At 42.6% G+C, this 15,207-nt stretch overlaps 1 protein-coding gene across 5 annotated transcripts in view; it reads left to right on the top strand.

Moving 5' to 3' along the window:
- Nucleotides 1–14,509, top strand: part of unc5b (unc-5 netrin receptor B) — a 66,492-nt gene extending 51,983 nt beyond the window's left edge. For 2 of the 5 annotated variants that reach the window (XM_023963579.2, XM_078931392.1), the window contains exons 8-17: nucleotides 1,556–1,588; nucleotides 4,270–4,464; nucleotides 4,830–5,192; nucleotides 5,296–5,383; nucleotides 5,635–5,809; nucleotides 6,944–7,183; nucleotides 8,827–8,976; nucleotides 10,680–10,844; nucleotides 11,852–12,030; nucleotides 12,151–14,509. In XM_023963579.2, the coding sequence (XP_023819347.1) occupies nucleotides 1,556–1,588; nucleotides 4,270–4,464; nucleotides 4,830–5,192; nucleotides 5,296–5,383; nucleotides 5,635–5,809; nucleotides 6,944–7,183; nucleotides 8,827–8,976; nucleotides 10,680–10,844; nucleotides 11,852–12,030; nucleotides 12,151–12,316 (1,754 nt within the window). In that variant the 3' untranslated portion in view covers nucleotides 12,317–14,509. Of the gene's footprint in view, nucleotides 1–1,555; nucleotides 1,589–4,269; nucleotides 4,465–4,829; nucleotides 5,193–5,295; nucleotides 5,384–5,634; nucleotides 5,810–6,943; nucleotides 7,184–8,485; nucleotides 8,977–10,679; nucleotides 10,845–11,851; nucleotides 12,031–12,150 lie in introns of all 5 variants that reach the window. The other 3 variants (XR_013647670.1, XR_013647671.1, XM_023963580.2) reach the window with 3 other exon arrangements.
- The last annotated feature ends 698 nt before the right edge of the window (nucleotides 14,510–15,207 follow it).

The following is a 15,207-nucleotide window of genomic DNA, read 5'->3' as shown; positions in this document are numbered from 1 at the left end:
GAGAAATGAGCCTATACTTACTCCCCACCCACAGTCCTATATTGCCGACCAATATTGGAGCTCTCCAGCCGTACAGTTTAGAGCCAGATGCCATCAGAAAAATGCCACAAGAACATGATAAAAACACAATTTTTATTGGAGTGGGTCTTTAAGCTCATTTGCTGATCATTAAAAATCTGATATGCTTGCAGATTTTAGCTTTAGAAGGTGATTTTTATTTCAACGCCGTATTCCTGAGGTGCTACACGGTGAAAAGTGCAAAAGTGCAGGGAACGACGGTAAACAGCGGCGAGAAATGCGTTTCACGGCGGGCAAATTTAGCCTTGCACAGAAAGAAAGAAAGCAACTGATCCGCGTCTAAAAAGCACAGATGGAAACAGGAAAGACAGAGCGAGCGGAGGCTAAGAGAGCGGATCGAGTGGGAAGTGTGCACGACACGGGCAAGTCGAAAAACTATATTGGGGAAGAGCATATGAGAGTGAGTCAGACTCGCACTGACACCCAGTATGCAGCCCTGCGATGAGCTGGGAGGAATCCAGCTGACAGTGCATTCGAATCTTAGATGAAGGCAGGGAGATAAACTCCAGCGCACGCTTAAAGCCCTCACTCCAAACACAAAAACAACATGTCCAAACATGCAGACGAGCCTCCAGAATGCATGTGGGGTGCAGACAATCATATGCTCGCTCAGAAGATCCCTGCACTTCCGATCTGTCAGGCAGGCACGCAAGGCAGGCAGAAAAAGCCTTCTGCAGAGCAGCAGAATTAAACCGACACACTCTGATTTGGCCACAAATAGCTGAGTTTTCCCTGGAGGCCGTCAGAAAATCAAACACTCCTATGAAGGGGGCAAACAGTATTCTGTCCATTAACTGTAAACGTGTGACTTGGAGCAAAAACTACGGGTCACTTATTGTGCTGAGATTCAGATGCTGAAATAGTAAAAGCTTTTTCCCACGACTCCCATCAGACTCCTCCGGTCGTAAATGTAAAACAACATCAGAAGCCATCATCTTCATTACAGCCTGGAAGTTTCTAATTGCTGCTGGACGAATATAAACCTCCACGCTTTATATGAGAGGCGATGATTGGATTGGAGTTCCTCTAAGTGACAAAATCCAGAAAGATGGTTTTGATATTCCTCAAACCGCTCAGTTATGAGCAGTTACTCACACGGGCGTTATCGCGCTCCCACAGGGACACGTGTTTGTGTTTTTGCAGGATGAAGGTGAGCAAAGATGTGGGTTCAACTCACGTTTTCTCCCACGTTTGCCACACAAAAAATCCTATAACTCAACCATTTTTCACGCTTTTCTTTGTTTTTTTTCCCAAACAAATTAAGGAATCATCTAACTTCATTTTCATTTTAGCAAAGAATTACTATTTCTTTGATTCTAAATTACATTTTACATGCTTAAATTATATTTTTATGTTATTTTATGTGCTGTTATTTTTTTGTAGGATTAAAATTGCTTTTTTTTAATTAAATTGACTCCATTCTTTTTTAAGTTTATTTTTTTTTTCTTTTCTCTTTTTTTTTCTCCTGTTCATGCAGATAAAAAGATCTCAATTGAACATTCAAGTCATCGTAAGTTCCCCTTCCCATGACTTTGCTGTCTCACTTGTGTTCTGTGTGTCTTGTTTGTGCGTCTTCATGTGAAGGAGGAGTCTTAACATGTGCACACAGAGTCGCACAGGCTTGTTTGGTGGTGAAAAATCCGATTTTGCTGCTGACGTTTAGCTGATCTGTGGCTGGATTTGGATTTGAAGTGATGGTAATTCCCTCAGCTCAGTGGGATGGGAACTCAGGGGAGGGGAGCTGCAGTAATGCACCTAATTCGCTATTGTTCTGTTTCCGATAATAAGTGCGGACGGCTGTCAGATTCGGTTCAGTTGCGCCACGTGAGCACGGGGGCCCCCGCCTGCCAGGCCGCTCGTCCGCCTGGGGCTTTCTTCTCTTCCACACATTCTGCTGCTCTCTCTGCTCTATCTCCTCCCAGAATCCCTCTGTCTTCGCAACAAATCACAGCTTCATCTCCCTCTGTCCTGTCCCTTTTGCAAAACTGCTCTTCATCTTCCTCTCCAGATTTTCAGCGTTTTCCCCTCTTTCTCCCGACTTTGCCTCAACTTTTCTCCTTTTTGCTTCGATTCTGGCGTGACCGACTTGTGTGTCCGGGTGGGGCTTAGTTCTGCTGGCGTGGGGGAACTTGGGCTGAGGTGCCCGCGGAGAGCCTGCTGACCAGTCAGAAGGAATCATCCATTAGAAGAAAAGGAGGGGAGGTCAACGGGGAGCAGGTGAATTTAGGGCCACCCCCACACACACACTGCTTACCCAGCATTGACTGTATGAGAGAACTGGACTGAGTGACCCCTTCCCTCTTGCGTTCCAAACAGGAAGTACCCGCTGTTTACCAAAAGCCCAAATCCCATAGACTTCTATAGAGAACAGCTAAACTGGGCCACTTTTTAATTGTAAGAAAAAAGAATTTATGACATTTGATTGGGTTCCTTATAGTAATAAGTGTTGAATTTATGGGATAAAATATTATGAAAGTTATTCAAGTTATAAACTGACCAATCGGGTGCCTCAATAAAAGTAGGTGGAGCCTGCTGGCCCCCACCTTCCAACATTCAAAACTGCAACAGATTTCGTGTAGCCGCTTTCAGGTGGTAGGGGTGTGGCTTACTAACTAGCTCACTCCTGATTGGCAAGAGTGGTTGCCATGGAAACATTCAGATGGACTCTGATCAATCACTGCCTACCTTAAAGGAGACTGAATTGACTTCATTTGGTTGGAGCCCGAAGTAAACCATTTTCTATGGAAGACATCACACTAACTCACTCCGGTTCCCATGTACAGGCAATGTTTTTGGCATAACCCACAGGACTTAACGAGGCGTCGGTGGATTCTAAACCCAATTTAAACTTCGACGTGATGAATTAAAAAAATCCTCCGCAGATTTATTCGATAAATCTAGTTTACGGTTTTGGCGAAGCTCAGACGATAACTCAGTGACTGAAGAGCATCATGACTCACTCTGAGGGGTAACGGTGGACGCAATAATGACACAGAAAAAGACTGCGGTTAGCGTGAATCGGTCACATCACAGCTCTAATGCACTTAGCCTCATTATCTGTGCCAATACTGGTGGACTGAGACAGATCTGTTGTGCGTCCTCCAAGGTTCCAGGCTATTTAAAGCTTAATTGCCCCACCAGACAATGTTTCCATGCTGAGGTGTAAGATGAGTCATGACAGGTTGAGCTTAATGACAGAGCTGCATTGTTTTGGAGGGTAGGGAGACATTTTTGCTCTGGTGGTGCAACGCAGAGACAGATCAGGAAGTGCTGAAAGGAGGAGAACGAAGGTCCAACCTGTCGGGAGTCGTATTGGGCTCTTCAGCTGAGGGCGTTGAACCTGGTTATGGCGTTTCCTACAGAATCATAACTGATAACTGACATAACTTATTGACTATAAGTCATAAGAAACACAGAATTGGATTTGTAGTAAGGGTTTCTCAAATATTTTTCACTTGAATATTGTGAAAATTCAATACATGAATCATTGTCTCAAGCTCAACCAAATGATATGGCATACAATATGATTACATCAGGAATATGGGTGTGGCCAACAGAAAAACCTCCTTTGCCACGGAATTCCAAAAGTTTACTTTTGCGAATCCTTCCAAAAATTACATCGACCTGTTCGTCACCCCAAGGCGACCAATAGGTAAAATGGTTTCAATGGAGATAGTAATATGTATTATGAACAGCTTTGATAATTAATGACATTTGAAATGACATTGAAACCCCAGACTATGATCTGTACTTAAAAAGGAGTTATTGTTTTATTTCTGCTGCCTTTCTTGTGTTTTGCTTCCCCATTAAATACGTGAATGAGTGATGTAATGTTAGTCCGAAGGGCAGAATACAAGGGTTTTTAATTGTGAACTCAGCCTTTCTGCATCTCACCCCTGAAGGCAACTCTTGGAACTGTTAAACTGTTGTGAAAAACAAGAGCAGATTCTTTAACAGATGAGAGAAAAATCACCTTTCTCCCCACATCTGTCAAGAAAAATTCACACAAAGACTGCAAACGTGTTATTGTGTTTTATTATCCTTGTTCACCAGTGTTGTTTGTCTTGTTGCTTATATGTTTTCCCGAATCAAAAACCACCACCAGTATTAGCTGGTGTCTAATCGGGGACGTTCTTTTTGAAGTTGCTCATGCGTCTTTGGGGGTCCCGTTAACATTCTGCCTTTTCACAGCTCTGGCTCCAGGTATGGGTGAGGCAGTCTACGCCGGTCTGGTCGTTGCCTTGCTGCTGAGCGTGGTAATGGTGCTGTGCGTTGGCGTGCTGGCCTACCGCCGCCGATGCCGCCATCTCCACGGAGACATCACCGACTCCTCGTCCGCTCTGACCACCGCGTTCCACCCGGGCAACTACAAGCCTCCCAGACAGGGTTGGTTCCCATGGTTTCTGTGGAAAATATGGCTCCGCTGTTGTTTATTTACAAAAGCTGTCGCTCTCATTTCCCATGGAAGTATTCCTTTACACTCCATTTCACTGCTGCATTGGTATTTTTATCATGTTGTGGATAATTCATGCGGCCTCGTATCATCTCCCGGTCGGCTCCATCCTTTCCCGCATTAATTCTTTTACACTTTTAAGCATTTGTCATGCTTCCCTATCTCCTGCTCCTGCCATCAAATATGAATTAGCAACATTAATCCATTTCGCTGGTGTTCGTTTTAGCACTGTGAGCCCCGCTCGTGTCATTTTTCATGATAACGGAACCGCGTCTCTTTTTCCTTGCTCCGTGCTCAGATAACCCCCGCCCCCTGCACCCCCCGGCGCCACCGGATCTGACTGCCACAGCCGGCACTTTCCGGGGGCCGCTCTTCTCCCTGCAGCAGGCCGTCCACGACAGCCCTCACAAAATACCCATGACCAACTCCCCCTTGCTGGACCCGCTCCCCAGCCTCAAGATTAAGGTCTACAACTCGTCCACTCTCTCCTCCCTGGAGCTCCCGGCGGACTCGGGCGACGGCGAGATCCTCAGCCTGAAATCTGTGGGCATGGTGAGCAAAGAGCGGGAATACCACAGCCACACGCTGTCCAGAGAGCCGGGCCTGAGCACCAGCGCCACCCTGGGAAATCTGGGAGGCCGTCTAACCATACCCAGTACAGGTAACAAGCATTTGCTGAATTGATGTTTTCACTCTGGATGTGTGAATCAAGGTCATGCCGTGTTGATTACACTTAAGCCAGATCTTGACATCTCCTCCCCCAGGTGTTAGTTTGCTGGTCCCGCCTGGCACGATCCCCCAGGGGAAGTTCTACGAGATGTACCTCATTATTAACAAGTGGGACAAAACAACGTTAGTGTCCTTCATCTTTATTGCTTTCCCTCTCTCTGCCCGTTTGCAGCCCACCAGGCAGAATAGACCTCATTCTCACCTCAATCAGTGACTTTTTTTAGAGGCAGGCTCGCTGCCATGAAACCGCTTTTTTTTTCTTGTCTTTTTTTCCTGAGGTCAGAGAAAAGAACAAGTCACTTTTATTTTATTTTAGTTTTTTTAAACGACGTGCTACGCCTTGTCGTGAACTCATCTGTGGATGGCGTTTGCAGGTCACCATCCGAAGGCAGTCAGACTGTGCTCAGTCCAGTGGTGAGCTGTGGACCATCTGGCATGCTGCTGAACCGCCCTGTGGTCCTCACGCTACCTCACTGCGCCCAGCTGGACACGCCAACGCCTGACTGGACCCTCACTCTCAAGACGCAGACGCATCAGGGCGGCTGGGAGGTGGGAATTCCTTCCACTTTTAACACCCACTGCCATTAAAATTGTGATTTTGGTGATTTTAAAGGGGCCATATTATGCTAAATCAACATTTTTGAGCTTTTATGTTAATTCCTCACAAAGCGGTACTGATCCATTTCTGAGTTTTCCTCTAAAAACATACGCTCTGAGTACCAACCCCTCCGAAAACAAGTGGGTTCTTACTCTCTTTGTGAGGTAGACCAGTGAGAACAGCCCCTTCCAGCCCCCAGGCTAACAGACACGCCCACTTTCTCCGTGGTGATCGGCGAAACGCTTTCCTTTTATATGCACAATACGCACATCCATCTTTGCAAACATTCGGACGTTGTTTGTTTTCGTTTGCAAAACTGGACACACTGCCGAGGTCGGCTCTAGCTCGACGTCGTAAAATGGGCGGCACCCACAAGTAGAGAAAGGCGGAGCCTCAGAGATCGCGTCGTCTTACCTCTGAGAAGGAAAATTTACAAAAATAAGTCATATTTCATTAGAAAGCATTCCTAAGTGTGCCAAGGGTAATAGATTATCAAATGTATGGATATAGTTGACTCTGAAAGGCTAAGAAAAGCATGATTTAGGCCCTTAATATGTTCTTCTGGCATTTTTCTGATGATGGAGGACATATATAAAGAAAATTAAGCCATAAGTTCCTTTTCTGAGAAGTTTATTTATCAAAATTGTTGTGAATCAGGAGCAGTCAAAAAAATACAGTTTGAAAAACATGTGTGACACAGAAAAGGCTCACTGCTCCGCTCCATTCCGATGAATCCACTTATAGACAAACAGATCCATGAACGTCTTTGTTTTCCTCGTCTGAGCTGGAACTAAACTGTACGGCAGGATAGCTGTGATATTGCCGCCATTTATGTTGCAGCGGTAATGCTGTGAGGGGCTGTAATCCAGCGGGAGAGAGTGAAAACAAAGAGAATAGTACAAGCTTACAGTGTGGCAACACTCCTGCCCACAATTCAGACGTTTAATTCTAAACAACTTCGAAAACGACGCTGGGCAGATTTGGGATTTTGCCTAAAAAGGGCATAATCATGATCGAAAATGGGGGCTTTAAACACTAAAAATCCTTGCAGCGACGCTGTTAACCCTCTCTCTGTCTTTTGTCAGGAGGTGCTGACAGTCGGAGAGGAAACTTTGTCGTCTCCTTGCTATGTGCAGCTAGAAGAAGAAAGCTGCCATGTCCTCCTGGAGCAGCTGGGGACGTACGGCCTTGTGGGCCAGTCCTGCCCTCCGCAGCCCGCCTGCAAGCGCCTGCAGCTGGCTCTGTTCGCCCCCAGAGCACCCTGCCTCTCCCTGGACCTCAGCCTCCGCATCTACTGTATCCATGACACCCCACATGCGCTCAAGGTGCTGCTGGTGTCTCTGTTTGTGCCGACATGTGTCTGTTTTTACACTTTCGTTACCTCCCTCTTTAACCATCGCAACAAAAACGACTCCATGGGGATTGTATCTCATTGGAGGGTCATTTCTTAAGCGGTTCATCCTCGAAAATTCTGCCCTTAACCCTTAAATGAGGAATTCAAACAGAATCTGTTTTCTTGGAACTTGCACAGTTGTAGCCTTGAGTGCTTTTATAAAAATAGCACTAAGTGTCATCCTATTTCTGTTAAAAAGTCCTGCAAACCCTGAACCGGCGTGTTTTTCCTGCAAAACATCGCCTTAAACTCATCTCTTTTCACAACTATATTAATATTCTTAGCAGGATTCAGGCCAGATAATTAAAAGCTTTTTTCATTTATGTTTTTGTCCGTTACCAGCAATTGCTTTCATTAATATCATTTGAACTTTACAGCAGCCCATACTTTTTTTCCTTTTTGAAGACATGAAATTATGAGATTTTTTTTTTCTTTTTAAAGCAGAGGGATAAATCCACAATTAACCTCTATAATAACTGGACAGCAAATGATAAAAAGAGGAAAATAGAGATCACTTCATATTTTTGTGCTTTATTTAAAGGAGATTCACTGAATTTTGCTGCTGAATGATTTAGTTTGAAATGCACTAATCCACTCATCCGATTCAAAACAGTTTAGTTCAATATCAATTCATATGTTTTTTTTTCTTTTTGAATGCATTAAACTGTACAAAGTTTTAACATATATTTGATTCAAGGATTTAATAATTCAATATTTTATTTTAAAAGGCTAACTCAATTCAATGTATTGATTATTTTTTTTTACTTTTTTACTCTTTTCTAGTCTATGCTTGTGGTTAAAATACTGCATCCTGTTGACGACACATAGCGACGCCCAAAATACAAAACTTCCTATGTGAAAAGATCCACTAGAAAAAATGTTTCAAATATTCTATTCAAAGCTTTTGGTCTGGTGAGCTTTATGTCTTAGAAAAGGGGCAGGATTTCTAGCAGATTCAGTGTGAAGTTATCCTTATTCTCACCATTTAATGTAAAAACCCCAAGTCTAAAAATTTACAGACTGGAGGTTTTGTATTTTGGCCGACGATAAGACAACAGCAAACCATTTCTGGTTGATTTTTCCCCAAATAGTTAAAAGGCAAAAAATGAAAAACAACTTAAAATATAAAAGACAGTATTTATGTATATTATCTGACTAAATAATGAAACTAAAAGCTTATTTTTCAGTGGCTCATTGTGCCGTAATGTCATATTATCCTTTATCAACCATTCAGACTCTCCCAGTACAGAGTTGGACCCCTGTTGTCCGGGGAAAACCAACAGCGAAGCACCGAGCGAGCATCCTGAGCTCAGATCTTTGAAATCCTTTCTTTCTCTTTGCATGAGGCGTCAGCAGAGCAGCCAGCGGGAGAAAACCACTTTCTCTGGCAGCTGAGGATTTCTGGCTGCTGAAGTTCAAACAGCTTTCTAACTGCTCGCTGTCACACGCACAGGCCTGGAGAGCCTCCAAAATACAAAAACTTGTTTTAATTAAGCATTTTTGAAAGGCTGGTTGACGAAATGTGAGAAAAAAAGGAGTCCAGTAAACAAATGTGTTGTGCGTGTGTTTGTGCAGGAGGTGATGGACTTGGAGAGGAGTCTCGGGGGAGTGTTACTAGAAGATCCTAAGCCGCTGCTCTTCAAAGACAGCTACCATAACCTCCGTCTGTCCATCCACGACATTCCTCACTCACACTGGAGGAGCAAGCTGCTGGCCAAGTACCAGGTGATGCAAGACGCCCAAAGAATAGATAAAGTCCCAGTCTGGTCACCTTTTGATCTATTTTCAAAGTGTTCCCAGTGTTTTTTTTTTTATTCTGAGTATGCAGGTTCTAGCTTAAAATAAATAAAACCCAAAACCTGTGTAGTTTTCTAGGACATAGTTTCTGCAGGAGGTCATTAGAAATTTGCCTCTGTGTTGTGGGGCACCATTGGTGCAACCCCGACCCCTTTTCCCCTCCCCATCGCTGAGAGGATTGAGCTGCGTATTTTCTACCAAACAAATACGATTTTTTTTCAAACAGCTTGTTTTTCGTCTGATTCGCAACAATTTGAAGGAAGAAATACTCATAAATACAAATTTGAATTTATTTTTCCTTTTGTTTGTCCTCCATCATCAGAAAAATGGCCAGAGAAAATGTCAAAATCACCAAAAACACAGTTTTCATTGGAGTTGGACTTTAAGCTACCAATAAAAAGACTCTCCTGGTCAGAAAATTTCTTTCCGTCCAAAGGTTTTTAGATATGGAGTCAAATCGGATTTATTTTAAAGTGAATAAAAACAACCAGATTGTACATTTTAAATGTTTATTTGGTAACAGTTTTTCTTCTGTTTTCGTTTCACTTTCAGTGCTCAACTTAAAATTCAGGCTTTTTTGTGTTATGGCGTTGATCCTGAATTGACGTGGGGGTGGAGCTTTGAGCCCATTGGCTACTGGGACTATCGCCAGTGTCCTCTGATGGGCTAGGTTAGTGCTAATGCTCTCCCAAAGTTTGGCACATCAGAAGAGGGAGGACACAGGCCGACACTGTTCTGGAGCAGGAATGATGTCACTAAAACGGTAACCAATGGAGTCCAAGCCCCACCCCAATGAAAATTAGGATCAACTCAAAGAAAAAAAATAAACAAATACAAAATTGCAGCCCTTACATAAAAATATTTGTTTTTCAATTAGTTACAATTTAAAGTTTATAGATTTTTTTCATTCAAGTTTCTGGTATTTCTTCAATTTTATTTCATTTTTTCTCATTTACAGTCATTTTTTTCAATTTCTCCTTCAAGCTTACAATGTGTACTTTCCAGTTTCAAAACTGTTTTTAAACTGAATATTTTTTTCAAATGTGCAATCTGGGTTTTCATTAACTTTAAGCTGCTCCTGATTTGACCCCATACATGTTCTAAGGACATCAGTGGTCATCAGGTTACGTGAGAAAAGAAGGAGCATGCTTCCTCATCTTCGTTTTTGTCCTTCATATCCGAAAACTCCTAGAATATTCCCAGAATATAGCTGTACTATTGTCCAGGGCAAAGAATGGAGTGTGCATGTGGGTCGTCAGCTGATCAAACATGCTTATTTACTCCAGTCTTACACGATTTCAGGCATTTCTGTGTAGACAGAACAGGTTTGGTAAACAGAGGATGAAGCACAAACAAAAGAAGAAAGAATGAGTTCATTTATTTAGAAAAAAAAACTTTAAAAAGTTCTGATTTTGGATTAGAAGAAAATATCTATTTATTGTCTGAGATCACTGACTTCACATCATTCCCTTTATCTTTGGATACCGAAGATGCGTACGGCACGTTTGCTCTGGATTACAGTTTGCACCTGTTTCAAATAAACATCCAGAGACCTCTCAGTGGCCTCATTCTGGAGACCAGGGAGAAATGGATGCTCAGGATCAGGCAGAAACTGAGTCTCTCTTTTACAGGAGATTCCGTTTTATCACATCTGGAGTGGCAGTCAGAGACCCCTGCACTGCACCTTCAGCCTGGAGAGAAGCAGCCTGGCCGTGTCGCAGCTCACCTGCAAGATCTGCGTGCGGCAGGTGGAAGGGGAGGGGCAGATTTTCCAGCTGCTCACGGACATTCAGGAGGTAACGTGCGAGGAAAAACGCTCACACAGGAAACTTGACCCTGTGAAGCTAGGTCCACACCGCCCTCAGAGAGGCGGGCTTAGCCCACCACTTTCAATGGAAAGTCTATGTAAACGTGCATTGAGGCTTCCGTTATCGCTATGCAAATCTTTTACAACTGTTTTCAGGCTATACGTAATTGAGCACACATTGAAAATAAAGCAATTATATTTTGACCAATCAGGGACTCTGATGGGGTAATTGATCGTGGAAGAGAAGTCAATAATTGCAGTTTGTGTCCAGTCGGAATCATGGAAAAGCTCAGAAAAGATCTGTGGTAAAGATGTCACACCAAACCTCTTCCAGCTGTTGGTGGCGGACATAAACTAGTAATTTAGCAAAAGGTAAAGAAGGAGAAGCCCCTCCCTGCTTGACCAGTGTGAACAGCATGAGCTGAACACAAGTCCAAGATCGCATATGAATGTAGCATGAACCCCAAAAAGAATTGACAGAAATTTTCTGGAGTTAAAACTGATGAATTCCACATAAAAAACTGTTGTGTGATTTTTTTGTGTGATATTTATACTGTATCATTTATGACACGTTGGGTGAATCGGTCAGTTTTTCTCACAACAATGTTAGTTTAAGATGCAAAGCTATTGATATGAGTGTTCAGGACAAAAATCACTTTATAGACCCGCTGTCTTAAATTTGATCCACACATTTTCAACATAACTAAAAATGAATAACAATAGATGAGTTAGTCTCACCATAAAATTTAGACGATCTGCAAAAGCATTTCCGGCCAAAAAGGTTTTTGAGATTTTAAGGAAGCAGCAATTTTAGAATGAGCAGGAAAAGCCCTTCTACTGCCCCTAGTGGAGTGATGATGAACAACAGTGCAGAAAACATGGACTTTTAAAGGTCTGGATTATTATTAAGATAAAAAGGTCTCAGAAATGTGTGTATCAAATATGACACGAATGGTTACAAAGAGCTAATATATGGTCGTTTCTGTGTAAACACAGACCCTACCGCCACATTCGCCCCTTCCCTCGGGAGGCTCCTGCCTTCCTTCCTCTCAAGTGGGACCTTACGCCTTTCGCCTGCCTGACTCCATCCGCCAGAAGATCTGCACCAGTTTGGATGCTCCAAGTGCTCGGGGGTGTGATTGGAGGCTACTGGCTCGCAGTCTGGGCTTTGACAGGTTTGATTGTGATTTCTTTTTTAAATGGAGAAAATCGAAGAGTTCTGATGATCTGTGTAAAAATCTGAGATAATTTCACAACAATAATGTCACCTGTCTTTTTTTTCCCTTTGCTTTTAGGTATTTGAACTACTTTGCAACAAAGCCCAGCCCCACGGGAGTTCTGCTGGACTTATGGGAAGCGTGTCACCAAGGTGACGCGGACCTGGTCTCTTTAGCGACCGCGCTGGAGGAGATGGGCAAAAGTGAAGTGCTAGTTGTCATGACTACGGATGGGGACTGTTGATTGGTCACAAACAAAGTATCGGGCAAAGACGGTTGTTTTTCCTTGTGTTTTTTTTTTTTCACAGCGGTTTCATGAAAATAAGAACACCTTCCTATCAATATGCACTAATCGCTTTTCATATTACCTCCAAACACCCCCCCCCCCCCCCCATCTGACCCATCCTCAGCCATCTCTAACACATTTCAAGCCATTCCATGCCGGGACACCCCGCCTGCCAACCCGCTTCTCCAGAACAACGTTGCATTTTCTGACCAAATTCTCTTAAAAAAGTTTCATTGCAAACTTGCAAACTAAAAATTGGCAGAATTCTGCTGGGATTCTTAGCGTAAGCATCTCACCCCATGGCAGGGGCTTTTGTTTTCCAAAAGGCTGCTGTGGGCATGCGGTGGGGGGGGGGTGGTCGCAGACCTGCTCCGCCTGCAGCTTCTCAACAGTCCACACACAGACAAAGCAGTTATTAAACACCTCTGAAAGAAAAAAAAACAACCAAGGATTTCTGGTCTAATTGCTTTGTGCAAGGATCGAACCCTCAAGGTTTGAGTCATATTGCTTTTGGGCTGAAGAAAAGAAGCCGCCTCTTCTCTGTGGAAGGAGATCGATTTGCAAAGTTTGTTTCCGAACTGACTTTATATGGTACCAACAAATGCCTCAAAGCCTTGGCATATCATCCCGCCTCAGGGGGGGAGTTTCCTTTTTCCCTCCAACGCTCAGCCACTCTGCTGAGAAGACGCTGCCCCCCCCCCTTAAAAGTTTCCTTTAGGGAACGCTTTTTAAGTTATCATCCATATTTGTGGATTTTCTTTTTTTTCCCTCCTGTTTTGTAATCTGTCCTGGATTAGACCGCCGCCGAGCTTCTCTGTTTAATTATGATCCAAGTAGAGCAGACAAAATGGGAAAGTTAGCTAATTCTCTGTCGTGAATAGCAAATTATGTGTTTCGAAATTATTAATCCATACAAAAATGTAAAAAAAAAAATAACCTGAAACATAAATTAGAGATGATCCTAGTGAATTTATGAAACAAACCTTAAAGTTCAAGATTTTTTACTTTCGTTTCCTGCAAAGTTTCTTCTTTTTAAAAAGGTGATTAAATTTGACGAAAGCGTCAATCAATTTGGCGCCGAGGGACCATCAACAAGAGTTTACCTCAAAACAAACGGAATTATAGAGATGCTTTTTCACTAAATATGCAACTTTTGTTAATCTATTGCCTAAGCTGCCTGCTTTGTGATTCCAGCCCTCATAGTGTTTGCATAATCAATAACATTCTGTCAATGTTTTGATGGTAATTGAGATAACATGTGCAGCCATTCCTCCCATCCTGTGGGTCCTCCTCAAGAAAAAAAAAAGTGTTGATTTCTTTAGGTACAACAAAACCAAAACAGCATCAGTATCCCTCCTCTTCAGCAGTGACTCATGCTTGGCGTGAATGAACGCTCCTGTGAGTGAATGGCTCTGTGTGGGCAGGTGGCTGTGCACGTACGTGTGCACACGTTTTTACGATCTGTCATTTCTCTTTGTAAGTGCTATGCAAGTACAAAAGAAAAGCATTTCCACATCCGTTTTTTTCTTTCCCCAAAAGAGTACCTCTATTTTTTCAGATCAGGGCATTGACAGGGTTTTTATTTTTTTTCTTCTGTCTCTCAGAAATGGCTTAACATTCTTGAAAATGCTAGTCTGCGGGAATTCTCCATCTGGAATGGAAGAGATGGATCACAGACCAAGGAAGCTATAAATGTCGACAACAAAAACAAAGTGATGCGACGGCTGCAGCCCGAGCCATGACTAATGTTGTGAATTCATGCCCTGCAGGTCTTTGCCATGAATACATACCTAAACACAACCCGTCCAGTTCCTCGGATCTCCTCAAAGTGCAGGACATTTCCCGTTTTCTCAGTTATGATGGCAGAGACTGATGCCTGTAGACTACAGTGTTTTGTTCATCCAGATTTCTGGAGGGTCTGCTGGATCTTTGGCCATATTGCTGGAGAGTTTACCTGGAGCCGTACCGGATTTAAAGAGATAAACTCAGCCTTTTGTCCGAAAAGTCCGGCGTTTTTACAGAAAACAAAATAAATTGTGTTACATTATTTTGTCTCTCTAAAGAACCAATTGTAAATAAATGTCTAGCCTTCTTACCTGTAACTAAATATAATTTTTATGCAATAAATTATATTTCTTAGTTTAACAGCAATGTTTGTCTTGTTGTCTCCCCTTTTTTCTTTTCTTTTCTATGAATGTTGAGTAAAAATGCATTTGCATCCTTCTCAGGAACTTGGCACTCAAGCTAAATAACAAAACTACTGTTAAATGACACTTGGTTTGTCAATTACACCCCGTTTTCAACTGAATCTGCAGCACTGCTGAAAATGTGCCTTTTAGCTTCACACTTTACTGACAAATTCCCCTGAAGTCCATTTAAGTTGAAAGTTTTTAACGTGTAGGCTGACAGGCGCTCACATTACCAGTTCCTGAAGATGTTAAAGTGGCCTTTAACCACTGACTTTGACATTTATGCAGAGTTTTAATCTTTTTTTTTTTTTGTATGTGTGAGAAATTGTCATTTCTCCCGCTGAGTAATCTATGGCGACTGTGTGCTGCATTATGATTGTAACAATAGGAAACACTTTTGCACCTGTTCCTTCCATTAAACACATTATTAATTGAAAACTGCTTTGGCGCCTTTCTCCTAACGGGTTAATTGAACCTTTTTATAATCTATAAATTGAAAACGTAACACCTGACTTCAGTTTAACCCAACAGTTCTCCCACTGCTGGAGGATTTTTTTCAACTCTAAGTAATACAAAGTGAACTAAGCAGGAAAGCGGCTGCATGTTTGTTAAAAAATAAATAAATAAAACATTTACTAATGTGTCTTTACAAAGGTCAAC

This window comes from Oryzias latipes, chromosome 15, assembly GCF_053564925.1.
Source record: "Oryzias latipes strain Hd-rR chromosome 15, Olatipes_Hd-rR_3.1".
In the NCBI taxonomy this organism is placed as follows: domain Eukaryota; kingdom Metazoa; phylum Chordata; class Actinopteri; order Beloniformes; family Adrianichthyidae; genus Oryzias; species Oryzias latipes.
The sequence above is the reverse complement of the archived record's forward strand: the minus strand, read 5'-3'. Positions and strand labels throughout refer to the sequence as shown.